At 41.3% G+C, this 23,246-nt stretch overlaps 1 protein-coding gene across 1 annotated transcript in view; it reads left to right on the top strand.

Annotated features, from left to right (window-relative positions):
• The window catches only part of FBXO42 (F-box protein 42), a 97,010-nt gene that overhangs the window by 55,400 nt on the left and 18,364 nt on the right, over window positions 1-23,246 (top strand). The window contains exon 4 of the mRNA XM_019654849.1: window positions 5,915-6,049. Within this exon, the coding sequence (XP_019510394.1) occupies window positions 5,915-6,049 (135 nt within the window). The remainder of the gene's footprint in view (window positions 1-5,914; window positions 6,050-23,246) is intronic.

Here is a 23,246-nt window from a genome sequence, read left to right on the forward strand (position 1 = left end):
TTTAACTCACAATGTCTTTCATTGTTAGCTTACATGTATGTGTCCTTTTTTTTTTTTAACTATATTTTTTAATTTATCCGTGTTGCATAAAAAGTTTAAAACAACAAACTTAGCAGTTTAAAACAACATTTATTATCTCACATCGTTCCTGAGGGTCAAGGAATTTGGAGTGGCTCAGCTAGGAAGTTCTGGGTCAGGGTCTGTCACGAGGTCGCTGTCAGTCTGACAGCCAGGGCTGTAGTCACTTGAAGGCTTGACGGGGGCCTCGGGGATCAGCTTCCAGGCTGTTGACAGGAGGAGTTCCTTACTATCATGGACTTCATAGAGCTGCTCATGACTTGGCAGCTGGTTTCCCACAGAATAAATGAGCTGAGAGAGAGACAGAGGCAGGCAGACAGCAAGACAGAAGCCATGGTGTCTTTTACAACCTCATCTCTGAGGTGAATACCACCATCTCTGCTGTGTTCTATTGGTCACATAGAGATTGAGCCAAGGTGTAAATGCCAAAAAGGAGGATCATTAGAGGCCGGCCATCTTGAAGGCTGGCTACCCCACATCACGTGTTATACTCTGTACCCAGAAGACAGTTCAGTAAGTAATTACAACTCACTATCTTTGAATTGGATCTAAATAGATCAAAGGAATAGGCCAAACTGTTGCTATGTTTTTAGTTCTCCCAAGGAGCTATTTTCACTTGTGCTGTTGTAAACTCCCTAGAGCAGTGTATCTCAAAAGTGTGATTCCTGGACCTCTGGGGCCGAGGGCGTCTGTGAGACTCTTTTGAGGATCTGGAAAGTCACAACGTTGTTTGTTTTAAACTGTCAGTGTGGCAGTGATCATTAGAGTCGTTGAGGGCCCGGCCTTCATTCATGCTGCTGGGCTTCCCCAGGTGTACCCGGCATTGCTTCTGCACCATTAGGGCAGATGCCAACACAGTGAAAAGGGCATTTACGTCTACTTCCTCCCCTGTGTCTCTCCTCCACCTTCTTCTTATTAAAATTGTTGTTAAAGGGTCTCGAATGTTTCAGGAGTCCACAGACCACACTGAAAATCACCGCAATAGACTATAAAATGAATCCTTGCTGAAAATATTTAATGAAATTGCAGGAGGATCCATGTTAGGTCCAGTATTTATAGCCAAGGGAGCGGTAACTTCAGTTACCTACAGATAATTGGAATAAGAAATAGAGACGAGGGTTCTAAAGCTTGAAGACTGTCTTTTTTAAGACAGTTTTTTGAAAAACTAGTTTTAGAACCCTAAGTGAGGGAAATCAAATGAATCTTGGTAAAATAAAAACCAGAATTCAGAGGTGAATAATTATCATAACAACAGTACAGCTTTCTGATGGGGAGGGAAGGGGGGAATATTTTTCAGTTAACCAGCTTTTGAAAAGAGTATTACCACAAAGTAGAGGCAGTTGTTTGAAGGGGAAACAGAAAAGAATAGTGTGGGCAGGAAGCCTACAGAAGTTCAGAGATTGGTGGGTGTTTCTTTGTTTTTGTTTGTGTTTTTTGGCTTAAACAACAAATTTATTTCTCACAGCTATGGAAGCTGGAATTTCAAGATCAAGGTGGGTGGGTGGGTGGGTGGGTGGGTTGGTTGCCTGATCAGGGCTCTTTTCCTGGGTTGCAGACAGCCACCTTCTTGCTGTGTCCTCATACAGAGGGGAGAATGAGAATTCAGAGATTGTTGGGTTTTGATACTTCTTTTTACTTAAATTTTTTTTTCAAATCTCCACTTGAAATCCAAGAAAAGGTATCACAGATTTTTTTAAAGAGGCTTCTCTGATGCTCCTCCACAAAATTGTTGTCTATTTGAGGACAGGTAGGATCTGTGCCTTGAGACATCTGTGCACCCTTGACAACACCTGATTCATAGTTGATAATCTGTTAAATTCTGTGGAATTAAATGTAACAAAAATATGAGCAGTACAGCTTCTCTCCTATGTAAAAGTCTGGGACCAAAAAGGAAGGGGAAGTAGCATGAAGCCAGTTCTTGTGGTTTTTTGGTGAGTGTGTGCATGACCAGTCACGCATGCCTTCATTAATGTAGGATGTCCTTTTCAGATTGACGTAGGGGTCTGTTGAATCTCCAGCATCATGTTTTGAAAAAGATTTTAGTGTTTAGGCTCCAAATGTGGTCAGGTCATTCCACACACATGCTAATCGTGTTCCTGGCAATAGCCAGCAGGCCCAGACTGGATAACCAACCTTGCCTGTTCCATAGTTATGTAATTACAGTCCTTATCAAATGTGTCCTGGCTTGTAGATGTGAGGCATAGTCTCTTTAAGCATGGGATAAATGCCTCAGGACCTTTCCCTGGAGACAAGTGGGGAAACGAGAGAATTTAGCATCCGAACGTACAGAAGCTGGAGTTCAGTGGACAGTTATTGAGAGACTACCAGGCACCATGGAAAACAGGAAACAACTGGAAGACCTTGCACTTGAGGATTGTAATATAGTAGGAAAATGTTTGGAATGCCGACGAACCGTTTGCTTACTGTGTGTGTAATTGTGAATGTTTGACTTCTCGTTCAATGGGGGTTATTAGATATTAACTTGAAGTATGTGTCTTGCAATAATTGTTCATTGAGCGATCAAACCCATTTCTGAAAATTGAAGAGACTGAACAATTGGAATAAACATTCTTAATGTTATTTCCTAGCAGACTATTCATACTGTACTATGAACTATAACTTTCGTACAGCACATTCCAATAGTCTAGATATTCTGAAAGGAAAATACTCTGCTTGGGTGGAGAACTTTGGTAAAAGGGAAATGACTACTTGAGTGCTGGTATTTGCTTAAATTCTTAATTTTTTTTAAAAGGCCCATTGAACTTGTCCGGTTCCCCTACCCCCACCCAGACCAGCATGTGAGTGTCTTAAATAAAAATAGACAATAAACAAAGTTCAATAGAATGCCTAAAATATTTGAGAGTATTATTGATGACCATTTTCTCATTCCATTATATCTGAGTTCTAAATATAGCTGCCTAAATTGACTCCCTTCCTCTCTGAGCTTCGTTGATAATCGACTGCTGGACGTTGAAAATAGTGTGTGAAACTTGTCATTTCAGCCCTAGCATCTTTGCGTAGTTTGGGCTGTGCCTTTCTCTTCCAGAAACCTTTGTTTGCTCAAAGAGAAGCAGGAACATGTCGATTGCCTTATTTTAGTATAGGATTAAAATACATGTGGTCAGAACCTCATGGGGCCCAGCTGCTGGCTGGGTTTTCAACCCAAATAGAGAAGAAGAATGTTTGCTACCTCTTTGATAAATAAAGGCAACTGTGCTCTTTTGCTACACGAAGGAAGCAGCTGCCAAGAGTTGATCTTTGAAGAAGAGAGAGACATAAATGAGCCCTTGATTCTTTCAGTTATTAAATCATGGATTTGTCTTATTAAACATTGTTATAATGGACACAAATTAAGGTTTCGGAAGCCATAGGACATTGTTAATTTCTGTCCTGGAGATACGGGTTATCAAGAGGGACAGAATGTTCTTTTGTGCTGGTACCAGTCAGTTCAGTCCAAAATTGTCCCAATTGTTGGAGTAGCTAGTTCAAGAAAGGTATGAGAAGACTAAAATATCTGAAGCTCAGCTCCTTTAGTGGAGATTAAAGCGTGGTTCCAGTAATTATCGTTTTTGTCTAATGTCATCTAATTTGATCTTTCGTTATTTGTAGTTCTTAATATTGATATATGAGCAATGGATCGTCATAGGATTTCACTTCTTTTTTTTTTTTTAAATGTTCTATCCTTTTTTTTAAGATTTTTATTGGGGAATTGGGGGGATGGGAACAGTGCTGGGGAATTGGGGGAAGGGGAACAGACAAGTTGCTGTCGTTTTGTTCTTCAGTCTAGTTGTGGAGGACATTGCTTGACTGGCCCAAGTTGGTATTATTGTGCTCTTCCTGGGTGAGGCAGTCACTCTCACGCTGGCTGCTGGCTACACACGGTAGCCCATGGCAACCCACTGCCGCAGGGGCTGCAGCCTACGCCGTCGCCTCACGGCAGCCCAGCTCCAGGTTGAGCTGTTGTTCAGCAACTTAGCTGTAGAGGGCAGCGTCACTGGCCCTCATATGTGGGATCCGAACCGAGGTCCTCTGGCGTCCCAAGCCAGCTCTTAACCGTCGCGCCACTTGGCTGGCCCGGATTTCACTTCTTAATAGACCTTCTTGTTGGGATGTGGATTAAAAAACTGATTTAGATATAGATTAGAAGTTATTTTCAAAGGCAAAGATAGTCATTGGAAGGTGTAAGGTAATTCAAATCTTCACGTACCATTGTATGTTTGAGTTCTGGGAATACATTAATTGTTTTGTAGGTGTGAACTTATAGATGATTAGATGGTATTTCATTTGTTTACATCTCTAGTCTCTTTAATTCTTTCATTTGAAAAGTCTGCAGCTCCATTATTATACAGTGTCAGAGGCCTGATGATTTGAATTTAATCCTTCCACTGACTGAGGTTACTGGGTAGAGTGACAAAACACACTGCTTTTATTACCTCTTAACTCCCCCAGTTTTCTGACATGGCCTTCCTAGTGTAGAGGTTCATGAAAGGGCCTATTGGGTGGGCTGAGGTAAGTGGTCATTCCCAGAGCTAGTGTATATCACAGAGATAATAATAGCAGTAGCATTTCCTTTTTTCTGAACTTGAATTAAGTGGTGCCAGAGTTCCGAAGAGCTCTTAACAGCAGTGGTGTGCTAAACCGAACTAGACGTACGAGTAAGCTGAATGATCGCTGAAACCCTGCACTAGTGGGTTCAATCTCTGAGTTTCGTTTCCCTGTCCCTGTCCCTTTTCCTGTCCCTTCCCCTTTCCCTTTCCTTTTATATGACCCTTAACTGTTGGGGCCTAGTTTTAACATGAACATTGAGAGGTCTTTTTTTCCACCACTATGCATGGAATGAATGGAAGGGGAATTTTTGCTCGGTCTTCTTCCTGGGATCCAAGATGATAAATGCAGGACTGTAAGGAGTGTGGTCATCTTTTCCAAAGGATAGAGACTAAAGTGAGCTTTCAGTGAGAAACAAAACAGAAGAGCTTAGCTCTTAAGCCTCTCGTCTAGACTCTGGCTCTGGTCTTTTCTGGTTTTAGGGGAATAGCCCCCCTACAATCATTGCCTCTTTTCTTCGGAATGGTGCCCATCGGTGAGGTGTATATAATCTAATTTAAAAGGTTCTTCTTAGAGACCTTGGTTCAGTTTAAATGTTACTTACTGCACTAGTTTTCTGCGTAGCAGTAGCATTTCCTTGCCTTGGTGGCTTTTGGATACACCTAGGGGCTTAACAACTTTCATGCTTTTTCTCTCAGTTGTTTTGGGACCACACTATTTCTACAATCCCTGGGCTACTACATTGGTCTTTGTGTGTGTGGTTACTTCATGGCATTGATTAAAATTGTTTTCTATCATTCTCATTTATATAAAAATTTGTCTGTTGGTTTGTGCTTCAGGTTTCATTTGAAAATAAAAACAATAAGAGAAGGACTAGAGGAGAGAAATGGGAAGGCAGAATACATCTGTTAGCACTGCCTTTCCCTAGCCCTGAAGGGTAATGATGCACATTGAGGGCAGTTATGCAGCATGCTGCAAGTCTACTCATTGAGCACCCTAATGTGAATTCTTCGGTTCTCTTGCTGGAATTATACTGTTTTATTTAATAACATTGTTATCACTGTGCTTAGTGTTATTCCTTACATTTCCCTTGCTTTTGTCGGGGCCTTATTTTAAAGGTTAATGTGATACTGACCAACCTGAAGACAAGAGGCTGGTTATAGAAAGTTGGTACCTGGCAACAGAGTTGCAAAATATGTGAACTAATTGATCTTTGAAAGATAGGGACTATATTAGAGGGGCTTCAAAATTAAACATCAGTTATTTATTTATTGCTTGCTTTTCTTTCTAGGTGCATGCTATTATGATGCTAATCAGTCTATGTATGTGTTTGGAGGCTGTACCCAAAGCAGCTGCAATGCTGCCTTCAATGACCTCTGGAGACTTGACCTGAATAGCAAAGAGTGGATCCGACCTTTGGCTTCAGGTAAGAGAAAATGCTCATCTTTGCCTACTTACCAGGTGCATAGACACTACCTAATCCTTTTTGGTGTTCGTCTCAAGGACAGTTTAATGGGGCCCGAGGTTCTTTGTCAAATATGCTGTATACATTCTAAGAGTAATATGCTTGTGTAAGGTCTTTGAATTTTTAAAAAATTTATACTTTATCGTTAGTATTGGTGCTCTGCCAAAACCGGCTATACTGCTGTGTGAATTCATTTGCGTGGTTTTCTCAAGTACCTGTACAGGTGTGATAGGCTCTTTGGTATGAAGCTGAAGTAAGAGCAGAAACACAGAGTCGTGAGAACTGTGGTTGACTGACAGAAGCTATTGTCCCAGGGCTAAGATCTCTGACTATCTTTTGTTGTTGCCAGCTCAGATATTTGGGGAGTGGATGGGACATGCCTCTGCGGGTTACTCTTCACTCAGGAGTGTGGGAAGATTCCACAGTGGGTGCATTCCTGCATAGTCCCACTATGCCAAAACTCTGACAGAAAGAAACAAGATTATTTCCTCCCTTTTGACCTAACCTTTTCTTGGGGAAGAGAATAAAAGCACAATTGTTTTTGCACTCATGAGGCAGGACAGTTTGAAAAGGCACAGTTTGAGGGGCCGATGTGATGGAGAAATAGAGAGTCCACTGAGTATAAAGTATTCTGTTAGCTTTGTTAGCAGTCTTTTCCCAGGCATTCTTCATTAGGCTTTTCAAGGTTGGGATTCACCCTGGGACTAAGGAGACTCGGGTTTTCCTTGTGCAGACTCCAGCTCATTTAGGTCTTGATTTACTACTTTGATTACCAAATGGGAGGCTACATGGTGTATTAAAAGGGCACTGGACTGAGAGTAAGGAGACATGAGTTTTATTTCCTGGCGTAATGACCACGTCTCCATGTAACTATGAAAAAGTTACTGGATCTCTGGGAGATACATATATGGTGTATGACTGGATGATTCTATTTTTAAATGGGTTGGGAAGTCTAGTTTATCTTGCCCTTCAGTTCTATAATGACTGCTATGAATGTCTAGGCCACGGGCTTAAAACTTATGAGAAGGAGCTACATTTTGCTTTCCCAAAGCTGTAAAAGCTCCTATTCCCGCCCCCTGCAATAGACAGATAGGAGTGAGGAGCATACTGACAGCGGGTACTCGCAGGTGCGACTGGGTTTTGTACAAATGAAGTTCTTTATTAAAAGTTTTGGAAAGATGAACAAGTGTTAATCTTTTATAAATTTTAAAGGTTAGTACTATTTTAGGGCCCTCCAGATTTTGTACTTTGGAGAGTTTCCTTTTCTAGCCCTTTGTCCTCTGTTGCACCTAGTGCAATATTGATTAGTGTTTGGAATCACAGATTCTAAAATGTAGGGCGTCTTTTCAGCTTACGCATCCTATTGCCACTGTACTTGTTGTCCAGGTTCCATTTCAGAGCAACTTTGGTAGTTCCAATCACAAAATACTAACACTGCCTTTCTCCATTTTGTAACCAAACTTGGTGCCTTTGATAATTTGGCATGGATGTCACTCTTTTTTGTAGAAGTGGAGCTCTGGACTTTGAGACCTTTGTAGTCTGTTGCCAAGTACTTTGCTTATTTTTCTTTATTTGTCCCTATAAGATGGACATTTTTTTTTAACCACTAAGTTTAAAGACTATGTTTTGAAATTTCCAAGATAGAAGTATCAGAGAAATAACTGACCTGGTAATTCAGATTCTTTTAAAAATACGATGTTAGACTGTTCCCTTTTATAAAACATGTAAGCTCCTCCTGAATGTTTAATTTTCTAAGGAAATATTTCAAAGAATCTAGTTGATGCATCACTCTAATCTACAATTAGAGCCTAGTTTTAGAGGGGGGGAAACAGCTTTTTGAAATGTCTACTTTAAAAAAAAAAAGCAAACGAATAATAGTTTAATAAAGAGTCCCATGAGATTCTCATTTAGGCAGAAATCCCATGGGAAAATAGCCTGAGGAAATATTTCTATATTCTGTCATGAGTCTCAACCAAAATTACTTCCTAACTGAAACATTAGTGAGTCTTTCTGAACAAAACATAGTTGTTGATATGTCTTGGTGTGCCTGAGTCACCCATTTTAGTGCCTGGAGGTGGGTTGGTTGGAGGGGGGGGGGCTGCTACCACCACCCTTTGGTACCACGTGTGAAGTCTTCTAGCATTTGAGTATTTGCAATATGAGTATTTAATGCAATAGCTTTAGCAGTGCTTGGTCTTCAAAAGTGTAGCCCTTTGGAAAGAGCATCAAACGAGCAATGGAGCAGTTTGGGTCGGGAGTGGAGAGTCTTGATAGAGAATGCTACCTCATCAGGTGTCTTTACCTGTTTTTTTGGTTATATTGGGATGAGACTAGAGAATTCTCATTTTGGTTGGCATCTTAGTTAGCTCAGGCTACTATAACAAAATACCATAGACTGGTTGGCTTAAACAACAGAAATTTTTTCTCAATTCTGGAGGCCAGGAGTCTTGAGATCAGGGTGCTGGTGAGGGCCCTCTTCCTGGCTTTCAAACAGCTGCCTTCTTGTTCTGTCTTCACATGGCAGAGAGAGAATTCTGGTGTTTCTTTCTCTTATACGAGCACTTATTCCACCTTAAGGGCCCCACCCTCACGACTTCATCTAAATCTAATCACCTCCCAAAGGTCCCGTCTCCAAATGCCATCACATTGGGGTTAGAGTTTCAACATATTTTGGGGGGATACAGTTCAGCCCACAGCAGTTGGAATTAATGCGATTTGCCAATGAAACCTTGTCTTTAATTCCTTTGGGAATCATGGAGGGAGCATGGAGGTGCTGAGTGCTGGAACGCGAGAGACCTACGGTACTTCTCAGACATTCCAATGAAGCACTCCCTCCCCCCTTTCACGCTTGCTGTTGTGGTTCCTACCCTCATGGAGTTTCTGTTGTAATGGGGAAGAAACAGAAAACCAGTAAGCAAACTGTTAGAAATTACGAAGGAAACAAACAAGGACTGAGGGACAGATTAAGAGGGGGAGTGCTACTTTAAACAGGAGACAGCATTGATTTTACTGAGATCTGAAGGATGAAGAGTGGAGGGAAGTGAGAGCAGCGTGTGCAAAGACCGGGGGCAGTAAAAAATGGGACAGTTGGAGGACCTGCAGCCTCCTTTGTGGACGTAGCATAATGAGCAAGTAGAGGAGCACAGATGGAGTTGAGATGTAGACCAGGTTTGGTGAGACTTTGAGATTTTAAGCAGAGGAGTATTATGACCCAATTTACTTTTTTTTTTTTTAATTGGGGAAGGTGAACAGTGTTGGGGAATTAGGGAGGGAGGCCAACCAAATTGTTGTTCTTCAGTCTTAGTTGTGGAGAGCGCCAGTCGCCATCTGGCTGCCCATTGGCAGCTCTTGTCTTCTAAGCTCAAGGTGCTGTGTTCAGTCTTAGTTGCGGGTGGGCATAGCCACCATCCCATGTGGGAGTCGAACCCGCAACCTTGTTGTTAGGAGCATGTGCTCTCACCAACTGAGCCATCCTGCCACCTGTTGGCAGCTCAGCTCAGGCACAGCGTCACTGGCCCATGTGGGAATCGAACCGATGGCCCTGTTGCTCAGAGCGCGTGCTCTTAAGCTAACTCTTAACCAACTGAGCCACTTGGCCGGCCCCAATTTACATTTCAGAGAACATTTTTGCTGCTATTTAGGAAATGGATTGAAAAAGACAAGAAAATAAAACAGAGAGCACAAATAGGCCATTGAAATAGTACAGGGGAGAGACTGGTGGCTTGGTCTAGAGTCCTAGTAGTGGAGATAAACAGAAGTGGATGAATTTGAGTGGAATGTTTATGTTAAAATTGATGGGACTTCTTGATGAATTGGATATGAGAGGGTGAGAGAGTCAAACAAGGCTGATTTATGGTTCAAGTTTGTGCAGCTAGGTAGATAGTGGGGCCATTTGCTGAAATGGAGAATAAATATTTGGAAAAAGGTTAGTTTTTAAACATTTAAGTGGTGGTATCAAGTATTAGTTGTTATGAGGGTTTGACATTTAAAACAGAGGCTTGGCTTCTTAAATGGCAGCATAGTCTTTCCTTTTGTTCAGTTAATTCTCCTCTCATTCTTCATTTGTTCATGCAGCAAGTATTTATGGATTGCCTACCCTGTGCCTGGTATTGTTTTAGATGCTGGGCATACGTGACTTAATAAAACAGACAAAAATCCCACTTCTAATGGAGATTAAATTCAGATGAGGGAGGCCATAGTAGAAATGACAAATATTGGGTTGTTGGAAAAGTCATGATGCATTTTTTGCAACGAAAAACATAGGAAAAATATGTCATGTCATGACTTTTCCGACAACCCAATACATAATATAGTACGTTAGAAGATGGTTAATGCTATTTAAGCAAAACTATAGCATGATAAGGGGAATCAGGAATAGGGGGGATTATAACTAGGGTGATCAGGGTAGACCTCCTAGAGAAGGTGAAATTAGAGAAAAAGAGTTGATTTATACAAGAAGTGACCATGTGGATACCTAAGGAAAGAACGTTCCAAACAGAATAACCAGTGCCAAGGTCCAGAGTTGGAGTGTGCTTGAGACAGTCAAGGGGTAATGAGGAATCCAGTAAGGCTGGAGCAGAGTGGATAAAGGAGAGTGTGCTAGGAGAGGAGGTTGGACAAATAATGGAGGAGAGGGTGTCACACATGTCAGCCTTTCTGTGCCTTGTAAAGACTGTCACATTCTTGAGCAAAATGGCTGGTCATTTAGGTTTCTGAGAAAACTGTGTAAGAGGGCAAGTATGGAAATGAGGAGACCAGGTAAGAAGTGGTAACTAATCTAGGTGAGAAATGAGAAATGATGGTGATAGGGTGTTAGCAGAAAGATTGAAACTGGATGTAATGATTAGATAGAGCCAGTGGGATTCGCCCACAGTTGGGATGTGGAGTGTGAAAGAGAAAGCGGAGTCAAGGACGGCTCGCAGGAGTTTTAGCCTGGGCGTTTGAATGAGTGGAGTTGCCATTAACTGAAATGGGTAAGACTGTGAGTGGTCAAGGTCGGCAAAGTACAGGAGAGATGAGAAATTCAGTTGGAAACATGTTAAGTTTGAAATGCCCATTAGGACTTCTGGGTCGAGATGTATATGTCTGAAGTTCAGGGGAGATGTTTTGTCTAGAGAGCCAAACGAGAGTCATTAGCATCTAGATGGATTTAGAGCCGTGAGACTGGATGAGGTTCCAAGGGAGTGAATGAAGGAGAGGAGGCTAAGTCTGGAGACCCCAGCATTTGAAGACCAGGCAGGAGATGGGGAAATAGAGAAAGACTAGAAAAGGAGCATGGGGGAGGTAGGAGAAAACCAGGACAATGTGGCGGCATCTTGGAAGCCACCATACTTGAAAGTGTTTCCTGAGAAGAGGAAATACTCAATCATGTCATATGCAGCTAAGAGGTCAAGTCATATGAAGATTGAGAATTGATCTTGAATGTAATAAAGAGTATTTTTAATGCGTGGCAAAGACCAGAAAGCCTGTTTGGAATGGTTTTAAGAGAATAAAAGAGAGGAGTTGAAGACAGTATGTATAAACAATACATTATTGTTTTTTAAGAGTTTTTCTGTAAAGGAGAGCTGAGAAATGAGGTGTTAAGTGGAGATGACTAGGATTGAGAGGGGTTTCTTTAAGATGGCCGACTTTATAACATTAATATGCTTATGGGAATGATCTCAAGGGAGGGATTGATTTGGATCGAGAGGAAGAATTGTTAGAGCAGTGTCCTTGAGTAGTGAGAAAGGCAGAATCTATCTGTCCTTCACATGGAGGGGTTGGCCATGGATAGGGACACTGACCGTTTATCCAAAGGAACAAGAAGGAATATATGATTATAGATGCCGGTGAATGGCTGGATGTGGGAACTGGCGGAAGTTCTCTATGATTGCTTTACCACTCAGAAAAAAATAATTGAGGGTAGACTACAACAGAAGCCATTGGAAATCCTGGCCAGTGATTATGAATGTACAATTGTGTACACTGTAGTCTTTGCCAGGTTGTTCTAGGAAGTTGAATGTTTCCCCTTCTGGTATCAAGGTAACACTTTATTTTTTATTTTTTTATTGGGGAACAGCTATGGTCATTGGTTACACATTGCTTTCATGCTACAATGGCATAGTTGACTCTTATTAAGGAGGGTGCAGCTCACAGTAGCCCATGTGGTGATCGAACCGGCAACCTTGGTGTTACAGCACCACACTGTAACCAACTGAGCTAACGGGTTACCCTGACACTTTAATTCTGAATCAGATTCGTTTGACTCAGCCTGTGATCAGATCTCAAAGCAAATGAGCGGTTCTTGGGACAGGTACTTCAAAAGAGTAATAATGTTTAAACCACTGTTTCTAAAATGCCCTTTATTCAAACTGAAGTTAATTTTGGCATCTGGTTAATATCTAATATCATAATTTACAGCCCTTTTGGTTACTTTAAATCAAGATGGAAGTTTTCAAGTAGAAGTTTTTACACTTAAAATTGGAGTGTTTTGATTTTCAACACTTCTTAAATATTAGCCCACATCCATGTACAAAAGGGGAACAAATTTCAGTTTTGAAACTTTCTAGGGCCGGCCGAGTGGCTCAGTTGGTTAAGAGCTCGCTCCAGAGTGTGAGCTCTGAGCAACAGTGGTTCGATGCCCGGCCCAAGCTGAGCTGCCAACAGGTGGCAGGATGGCTCAGCTTAAAAAAAAAAACTTTCCATAGTTAGGAGAGTTTATAAACGGTAGGAAAAAATTTAAAGCTTAGCCTGTCACCTCTGTTAACTAGTCCTGGAGCAGTTAATTTTCCCACCAATTCTCCCATAGAATCTTCTTTCCCAAGAATTTTTTTTTTTTCCTTCCCATTTTCTCCTCTTTCAGTCACACATGCAGTTCCAAGCAATGGCTTGTGGTTCAGGCCCTTTGTTTTAGGGAAAAACGCACTCAAGGACAGAGATATACAAGCTAGATCCTTGCCCCAGCCTTGGCCTTGCCACTCCTGAGCTACTTGCCCCTGAACCTAATCACTTCTGCATCCTCTGGGCGTTGACTTCCTTTTCTGAAAAAAGAGGAGGAGACAAGACCAGTGTGCTAAAAACCACAGAGATCACCTTTATCCAAATTACCTGGGAAGCTTACTTCAAGTATAGATTCCTTGGTTTCATAGCAGACTCACTCAGCTAATCTCAAGGGATTGGGGATAGAGTAGTGGATTTGAATTTTAAAAAAAGAGAAAACGTCCCAGTTGATTCTAAACCTAGCTAAACTGGGGAATCCTGGATCCCTACAAAATCTTCTTGCTTTCTTATTGTGCAATCTGTGACCCCACTCTGTTATCACAGTCTATGAGGTGGGTGTGTAAGGTGTCAAACTGGACTCCTTAACTGTTGCTAAGGAAAGATGGCTGCTCTGTGCAGTCTTAGCTGCTTTGTAGAAACAGCTGCTACCTTTTCCCCTAGTCAGTCAGGAGTGGTCTACTGTCGGAGGAAATGCTATGGAGAGGGTTCTGGGGGTGGGGTGTTGGTTGCCCCAAATGCTGCATACATACTATCTAACCTTCAAACCAGCACAGTTTTGTGGACACTACTATTATCCCAGTTTTACAGATGAGGAAACGAAAGCTCAGCAAATCACCTAGTAATTTACCTAAGATCACACAGCTAATAGGTGATAGAGCAGTGATTGAAACCTCAGATTTTGTCTAAAGTCTGTGTTTTTTTCTGCTATGCCATATTGTAAATAGTTTTATTTTTTTCTGTAATTTATTTCATATTATTAAAATTTTAAGCTTTTTAAATAGAGTTTTTAATTTTAGAATAGAACAAAGTTCCCATACACCCCACATCCAGCTTTCTCTATCGTTAACATCTAGTCATAATAGTGCATTTGTGGCAGTTAATGAACCAATATTGATACATTATTATTATTAACAAAAGTTCATACTTTATTCAGATTTCCTTATTATTATTATTTTTTAATCTAATGTCCCTTTTCTGTTCCAAGATCCCATCCAGGATACTTTGTTTTCATGTCCCCTTAGTTTCCACTTGCCTGTGAGTACTCAGACTTCCTTGTTAGATGACCTTGACAGTTTTAAGGAATTCTGTCAGGTATTTTGTGCACTATCATTCAGTTTGGGTTTGTCTGATGTTGTTCTTGTGGTCAGACTGGAGCTATGGGTTTGGGGGAAGAAGACCGCAAAGGTAAAGTGCTGTTCTCATCACATCATATCAAGGGTGATGTAGCACTGCCCTGTTTACCTTGATCACCTGGCTGACACAGTGTTTATTAGATTTCTCCACTGTAAAATTATTTTGTCCCTCCTATAAAATTCTTTTCTGTAGTTTATTTTTCTTTCTTCTCCTGTGATTCCCTTTTCTGGGTTTGTTGTTGCCCTTGGTCCTTGACATTCCATCGAATTTGGGGGGAATAATTAAGCTGTCTGGCTGGCTCTTATGTCTGTCTTCAGAGTCAGGACAGGATAATGAGCAGAGGGTATGTCATTTGAAGAGTTTTAAAATATCAACATGACTTGTTTTTTTAAGTTTTTTGGTGGGGAGCAGGATGCCGAAGACAACATACCTCTTTTATTATGACCTCACACAATCAAGATCTTTCCTAGCTATCCAGACTCAGAAGAAGCTGTGTTGGAAATAATTGTGTTCCTTTAAGACTGTTCCCTAAAAGAATAATCACATCTTCCAAAATCACTGAGTAATCCTGCAGAAAATCTAGTTTACTTTAGAGTCAGAGGCAGGAAAAAGAAAGAGGAATGGTCATATCAGATGTCTATAGGAAGGCCAAGATATCCTTAGCAGCTGGAAAGTGCTAGAACTGTCCAGAAATAACTACCCAGAGTGTCACTGTTTCTCTTACTATGTGAATGATACCTTAAAAATGATGCGCAGAGGGCTCTTGGATCCATTGATGAAGCTTTCTGTCCTGTGTCTAGTGAAAAAGTGTAGGCCTAGGTTCCCCACTGCCCTTTCCTGAGCCTGTGGCAATGTCGCCAGGAAATGTCAAAACAAATAAGGGAGTCTGGAACTGATACCTGGCACCAGGTATAACCAAAACAGCTCACAGGAGAATCTGTTCTGAAAAAGATCCCCCACTCCTTCCCTTGGCTTAGGTCCCCGGTGTCAGTACTGACACTGAAATAGCTGGATGTGGAACTTTTAGCACAATGTATGAGTATATTCATAATCATTAGATTCTGTTTTGCAAAACCACTTTATACATTTTCAAAAAATACCATTATATGCAAATATGTTCCGAGAGTGCCAGGTCTGTGAAGATGTGGATGCTTATCAACTGGTAAATAGTGGACCATAACACAAAGACGTGCCTGCCTTTCATACTCTGCAAGCTTCTGTTCTCTCTTAAGAACAGATTATTGATCTCACTGTTTTAATACTCCCTTTGTGAATGAGAAGGCCCAATGAATTCTACCTAGGGATCTTTTCTTGGTTACCAAATAGATTGATTACCAAAATTTGTTAAAGTCTGCCCTTAGCATTTTCTCTTCCATGTTGAAAGTCCTGCATTCTTTAATTTTTATTCATTTGGTCCAATTCATGAGGCTTTTCTATCCTTTCTTAAAACCCTCTAAGCCCTTTCTTATTTTAGATAGAAATCCAGAGTGTCACTGAGAATAAGCAGTGACTTCCCTTAGAATTTTGAGCTTTCATATCTACGCATTGTGATCCTGTCTGCCTACCATCTTGACAAGCCATTTTTGGTTACCCTCGGGCACGCTGTGCAGTCAGACTCTCAGACTACCTCATGTTTCTTTTCATTCTCAGGTGTACATGTAACTGCCCCCAACAGCACTTTGTGTTTTATCACCACAGTAAACTTCATTTTGTCTGATTCCCTATCTCTCTGTATCGCCAATGCATTCTAGATATATTAACTTTATGTCCTGAATGAAACTGTAGGAATCTAATCCTATATGGTGGGATGCACAGCACATTATCCTTGAGTCACTTCTAACTCTGTTTCCCCTTGAATTGGCCCTGTTGGTTTCCAGGACACTCGAAAATACCATGTACCCATTCATGCCCAGTGATCAGGCCAGTTTCTCAAGTTTTCCAGCTCTTGTGACTTTGGGGGAACTTTGTAAAGAATCTACAGGGTGCTCTTCCTAGGTGGGTGAGAGTTGTGATTGGTCATTTATTAACTTAAAAATATCAACTTGAATTCTGGGAGACTGACTACTTGATCTTTTCACAGCTCAGACACTACCTCTCATCTCTTCTTTGGGAGATGAACTTTTGAACTCTGCTTTAATTAATGCTATTTTCGTACAAGTAGTGCCCCTGATAATTTCTTCTTTTCCATAGTTCTCTCTGGAAGTGATTATGGGCTATGGATTTTATATTTGACTTTTTGGCTTTTACACTGTTCTTTTTTGCCTTTTCTCCCATTTTAGTAAGTTTTCTGAAATCCCATGGCCCAGTCTTAAAATTTTTCTTGCTATTTGATTTACATATGTTAGTTACTGGGTGGTTGCATTTTATGTGAGTACTGTGTTCTTGCAGACCTCATGTAACGAATTTTAATTCCGACAATGGGTTGCTGATACTTCTTTTTCCTGGTGAAGCTAGTAGGTGATGCCATGTGCCAGCAGTGTAAATAGGTTTTACAATTCACTCCATCAGCTTTGACTGTAGCCACTCTTTTTTTTTCTTAGCAATACTTTATTAAGACATAATTTACATATAGTGAAATGAACAAATCTTAGGTGCACAACTCAAAGACTTTTTTACATATGTATATGGCCGTGTATCATCACCTCGGTCAAGATACAAAATACTTCTGTCACCTCAGAAAGTCCCCTCATGCCCCTTTCCTGTTAATACCACTCCCAGCAGAGGTAACTACTGTTCTGACTTCTGACAGATTTTTTTGAGATTCATCCATGTGGTTGCATCTATCAGTTTATTCCTTTTTATTGCTGTGACTGTACCATAATGTGAATATACCACTTTTTTTTGTAATCCATTTTCCTGTTGACGGATACTTGGATTATTTCCACTTTGAATATAGCTGCAGGCAACATTCTTACATAAGTTTGTGGACATATGCACTCATTTCTTACTTAAGACCAAGTTGTCAACTTTAAGAACTATTCTAGACATGGTAAGTATCTCAAAGAGTCCTCTGTTCACTTAGTCCCACTCTAAGTAGGAAGACCTGATGATATAACTAAGTATTATAGAGGTTTGGGAAGGAAAGACCACTTGGCTAATAATTAAAGGTACTAATTATTAGGACCTCATGACCTAAAGTGATGACAGGAATGTGTTCTGGGAAAGAGGGAGGCTACATGGTAATACCTTTAAGAGCATGGTTTTTGTGTGTGTTGTTGGTATGTTGTTGTGTTTTTTTTATAGGGGAACAGTATGTTTTTCCAGGACCCATCAGCTCCAAGTCAAGTAGTCATTTCAATCTAGTTGTGGAGGGCGCAGCTCAGTGGCCCGTGTGGGGATTGAACCAGCAACCTTGGTGTTATGAGCACTGCGCTCTAACCAACTGAGCTAACCTGCCGCCCAAAGAGCATGGTTTTTGATCAGGCAAACGTAGGTTTGCATCCAGATCTTTGTTGCTTAGTAACTGGGATATTTAAAGTCTCATTTGCATCGCCTTTAGGGTAGAGATGCTAATACCTCCCTTTCATAGTTTTTGTTCAGATTACATACACTACAGCACTCAGATGGAGTGGACTTGGAAACTGATGAAGTCGACACCTTTATATATATTGAAGTACTAGCTGAGGAATGGAGAGTACTTCCCAAAGCTTGACAGTGGCTGCATTCATTCCTTGGTTCATTCATCTTCATGCCTTTGTTTATTGAGCGTTTATGCCCAATGCTGTACTAGGTACTACAGAGATAGGTGTGAACAAGAAGCGGGTCTGCTGGGGGAAGAGAGACGATAAGCAAATAAATTAATACAAAGAGAATATAAAGAACTAAGATGACAATAACTGGTAATGCAAGAGAGTAGATGGGGGTGTTTAAAATAAGTTATAAATGTGTATAGAGCCAGGATATATATGGGTGGATAGGTTTGTAAAGGAAATCTGATTTATGAGGAGAAAAGTAGCAAACTAACAATTAGAATTCTATTTACAATTTATTATAATTTAAGGCCAGTTTTTATTAAGATGATGTGCTTTTGATGAAAATAATATGAAGTATTTGAATCTCCATGTACATTTTTTGGTTTCCAAGAAGTAAGGCACCCAGGGCCCAAACACCACTTGCATGTACTTACGAATCTCTATGAAGAAGGCATGGGATGTTACTTAAGTGACTATTTGAAATTCTTGGTTGTATTAGCTTCTTCCGGATCCATGGACCTGGTCCTAGTAAATCTCCTTTATGAGCTGGTGCTTTCTCCTTGTCTGCTCTAGCCCTGTGTGACCCTGGAACAACCTGGACCTGTGTTCTCGGGAGGTGTGAATGAGAGCCAGTGGGTTTCCCTAGGAAAGGAAGGAATCCTTCCTGTTTATTTATAAAGTTCAGATCCTGGGATTTTTCCAGAATACATGCTTTTCTAAGGTGGGTACACATTCTCTCCTGTTGGAGAGAACAGTGGGAAAATTTGCAGAGCATAAATCTAAGTCAAGTTTGTGGTCCTCCGGGGGAGAAAATAAGATGATACCATATTTCAGTTTGGCTCTCCCCAGCGTGACTAGGATTTTCCTGTTTTGACACCAGGCCAGAAACTTTATGACTAGCAACGTTGTTTTCACTTCTAAACAGAGCCACTTAAAGAGAGCCCCCCCAACCCCCATTAGAACTGCAATTAACAGTTTATCAGATTAAACTGAGAGGCTGAACCTCTTCTCCTTCTCCAGAAACTGAATCAAAAGACTACTTGAAATGGACAAGGAACTATTACTGGTTTTCACGTTTTTAATTTTTTGCTGATAAGTGCTGCCCTATTCATCAAGTGGTCTTTCATTTGGGTTTGTTGAGAAGTGAGAACAATGCCAATAGGGAATTTCTTTTGTTCCTGACTGTGGCATATATGGTTATACAGGAACTAAAATTTTCTCATGCCCATTACAAAAGTTCCTCTTATTTTGGATGTTCTATAAATGACCCGAGGAATGACATTTTTAAAGATGTGCTTATAATTTTAATAATAAAGATGTGTACCCAAAGCCTAAGATCCAAATAAGCTTTGACTGATATCAGTAAGTTGTTCTGATATCAATTAGAACTTTCTGGCCATGTTGCAACTGAGGAATAAAATAGGAAAAGCAGAAAAAAAGGGGATGGAGTGTGAGGTAAACGCCTAAAGAAGCGCTTGGCCTTTCCCCTGGTGAAAGGCCCACTGATGCCTCCACGGTAGGTTGTGAGAACTGGAGCCAGTTCTCATCACAACTCATAAGGGATCTATGACCATTTGGCTTCTGTGGATTGGTTCAGTTCAGTAAGCTTTTTCATAAATAAACAGTTCCTGTCCTCTAGGATACTATAATCTTATTGGGAGACCCTAAATGGATAATTTCAACACAGTGTGCTATAATAAATGGTCCGATTGAGGTAGATAAAGGATGTCCCCTCCCCGTCCACCCCCTTTCCCCCGTAAGAGGGCCTTTAGCCCAGCCTGGGAAGAGATGGTGCGGGCAGGTCCTGAGAAAAAGCTGTGTCTATGCGGAAGAAGTTAGTTCTTTTGCATCCAGTACCATGTCCTTGGTGACTAACGTAAATTTTTATTTTAGACTGAGTTAAAGAGCATACTTAGCTAGAACCAAGTCTTAGAAAGGAGGAGTTTAGAGATTCTGTAGTAACTTTGCCGAAGGATAACTTGATACCTCCTTCTTTAACATAAGCATTATATTTTTCTGTCTTCCATGGACATCCAAATGTGAAGACTTATTGTAATGACTATATTAAAATGGAAATGTTTTCGTCATCAGAAGAGAAGTTGGTACCTGTTCCAGATAGGAGCCCCTGTGGTCTGGCTGCATAATCTGGAGACCATTCTGAATCATCACTTGTCTTCAAGGTGTTCACAGCCCAAGTGAAGCGTTCTTCTCAATTTTCCTTTTGTCTGCTTATTCCTCAAACCATAAAACATGCTTTTCTTGTTCCCATGACAAAGTGTTACCTATAAAATCAAAACGTTTTAGAGATGTAGGCAGTTAAATTATAACTCCAGCAGTTTAAAGAAAAACTAAAGGGTTTCTTGCCTACAAAGTTATAAGTGCCAGCCTGTCCTCCTATACCCTTGAGGTTTTCTGATTCAGATGCTAATGTGGCATTCTGGGAAATATGCCTCTTCAAATGATTTCTTCTGACCCCTGACCTCTTGCTGTCAAGGTCAGTCACTTCACACACTACCATGATGACAGCTCTATCCAGCCAAAGGCTTGAGCAGCTTCCCAAGACCCAGCTTGGGTCCTATCAGCAAAATTAATCTCTCCCCACTCCCCATACATACACCAACTCAGGCTCCTCATTACCACAGAAAAGTACCCCTACAAAAGAAACTGTGAGGTAGGGTTGTTGGTTATCTGGTCTATCTGGTCTTATTTTGCCCTCAAGGCCAATTTTGTGTGGGACGGCCCAGTTGGACCTACCCTGAGAAAGTGTGTGTGTGTATAGAGTTATTATTATGAATTGGAGAGTATGATCTGAAACACCAGTACCATTACTCATTCTTTAATGTCCCCTTTGGCATCATGACTATAAAATAATTTGAAAGCATTCAGGGAAAAGTATTTGACTACCAGTTAAGAAGCAATTAGACCATGCCCTCTTTAAAAAGCAAATCACACACCAGAACATTCTGGAATTCAATGAGCTAAGTAGAGATGTCTTTGATTGGTGCTTTTCTTCTGGATTCATTAGTATTCTAGTGAATCCCACAGTAAAATTTTTATGCTCATAGTTTTCTTGTTTTCAAACTTTACCTCTTAGAAGTCCCTGATTCTTAGTTTTAGATCTTTCTATTTTCACAGTCTTGAAGAACTATTAGCAAGTCACTTATATTGTTATAAGTAAGTCTTAAAAGTGATTTGCCTGAAAACCATCAGATGGAACAATTTTTAAAATTTACTTTGCAGAGTGTAGGTTCAGTGACATGTATATAGATGAGGATGACCAGGGAAATGTTTGTATATTGACAATGTTAAGTAGTTCCTTTCAGCACCCCTTTAATCAAAGCATTTGTCCAGGAAAACCAACTTTGGACCCTCGTCCTTGTTCTACTATCAAATTGAAGGGTTCCATATAGTTATTTACAGTGTGTATGCACAGAAAGAAGTCTGGACAGATTTAGTGTTAAGAAAAATCATCCGAACTTGGATATAAGGCAAAAGGATGACTGCATGCCCTTTTTTTTTAAGATTTTATTGGGGAATTGGGGGAGGAGAACAGTGCTGGAAATCAGGGGAAGGGGAACAGACTAGTTGCTGTCATTTTGTTCTTCGGTCTAGTTGTGGAGGATGTCGCTTCACTGGCCCGTGTTGGTATTGTGATCATTGTGTTCTTCCTGGGTGAGGCAGGTAGGTCACCGGCCTCTGGACGGCCACTCATGTCGGCTCTTGGCAGCTCACGCTGGCTGCCAGACACTCACGGTAGCTCATGGCAGCTTACTGCAGCAGGGGCTGCAGCCTCCACCGTAGTGGGCAACTGATGGCAGCCCAGCTTCAAATCGAGCTGTTGTTCAGCATCTTAGCTGTAGAGGGCAGTGTCACTGGCCCTCATGTGGGATCCGAACCGGGGCCCTGCTGCTCAGAGCTGGCGTCCCAAGCCAGCTCTTAACCAACGCGCCACTGGGCCGGCCCTGCATGCCCTTTTAATGTCATATTGGAGCAATGTCTCGCAGGTTCACTCGAGGATGATTTTACTTTCTCCAACATGGCTCTTAAACATCAGCATCACCAGCAGCATCACCAGTGAGCTTGTTAGAAATGCAGTTTCTGGGCCAGCTGAGTGGCGCACTGGTTAAGAGCTGGCTTGGGACGCCAGAGGGCCCCGGTTTGGATCCCACATATGAGGACCAGTGACACTGCCCTCTACAGCTAAGATGCTGAAAAACAGCTCAACCTGGAGCTGGGCTGCTGTGAGTCGCCGGCCACGGCAGGTGGGTTGCCACGGGCTACCGTGTGTAGCCAGCAGCCAGCGTGAGCGGCCAGCAGCCGCAGTGAGCGGCCATCCAGAAGCCAGCGACTGATCTGCCTCACCCGGGAAGAGAGCAATGATGGTGCCAGCTTGGGCCAGTGAAGCAACGTCCTCCACAACTAGACTGAAGAACAGAAGGATAGCAACTTGTCTGTTCCCCTTCCCCCAATTCCCCAATAAAAATCTTTAAAAAAAAAAAAAGAAATGCAATCTTGGACCCCACTCTGTCATACTAAATAGGAAACTCAGAGGAGGATCCCAGCAATTGGTGTTATAACAAGATCTCCAGCTACTTCTGATGCAGCTGAAGGTTAAGGACTATAGCTGTAGGGGAATGGTAACTATTATTTATACCATCTTAATAACAAACTAATAATAAATAATGATCAGTGTGGAGATATAAAAATAATTTTAAGTCATGCATAAAATATAGGCATCCTCAATTAAAACAGGTGCTTGTTTTATATCAAATAGTTGAGCTGCTTTTCTACTCCTAGGTTCTATGTGAATAGAAACTGCAATTGTGGGAAAGTGGCATAGAAACCAAACCAGAATTTGTAATTGCTTCACTTTTACCATCTTTGCAAAAGTAAACAAGAATGCCTTGTAATTCTACCACTGCCTTTCACATGTGAAATTTTCTTCTGATTCATAGGAACCTTGGGAAACATCTGAACCAATTAGCAATTTTAGGGAACGTTAGTTCTGTGTATAGGGTGCCTATCTGATCATCCAGTTTCCCACAGCTGCCTTTTTTGGCTTGTGCCTTGTTTTGAAATTTGCTCCATTGATCGTATCTGCTGTGCGATTAGGAGGCCTTTGGTGTGTTTGGGGAATGAAGCCTATGAGGAGAACCATTGACTCCAGGGGAACAGGCTCGAGTAACATGTCTGTCCAAGTTTGATATGGGCGGGGCCGGCCGAGTGGCTCAGTTGGTTAAGAGTTAGCTTAATTAAGAGTACGAGCTCTGAGGGCCGGCCGAGTGGCACGATGGTTAAGAACTCGCTTGGGATGCCAGAGGGCCCCGGTTCGGATCCCACATATGAGGGCCAGT

Source organism: Hipposideros armiger, unplaced genomic scaffold (assembly GCF_001890085.2).
Source record: "Hipposideros armiger isolate ML-2016 unplaced genomic scaffold, ASM189008v1 scaffold_232, whole genome shotgun sequence".
NCBI lineage: Eukaryota > Metazoa > Chordata > Mammalia > Chiroptera > Hipposideridae > Hipposideros > Hipposideros armiger.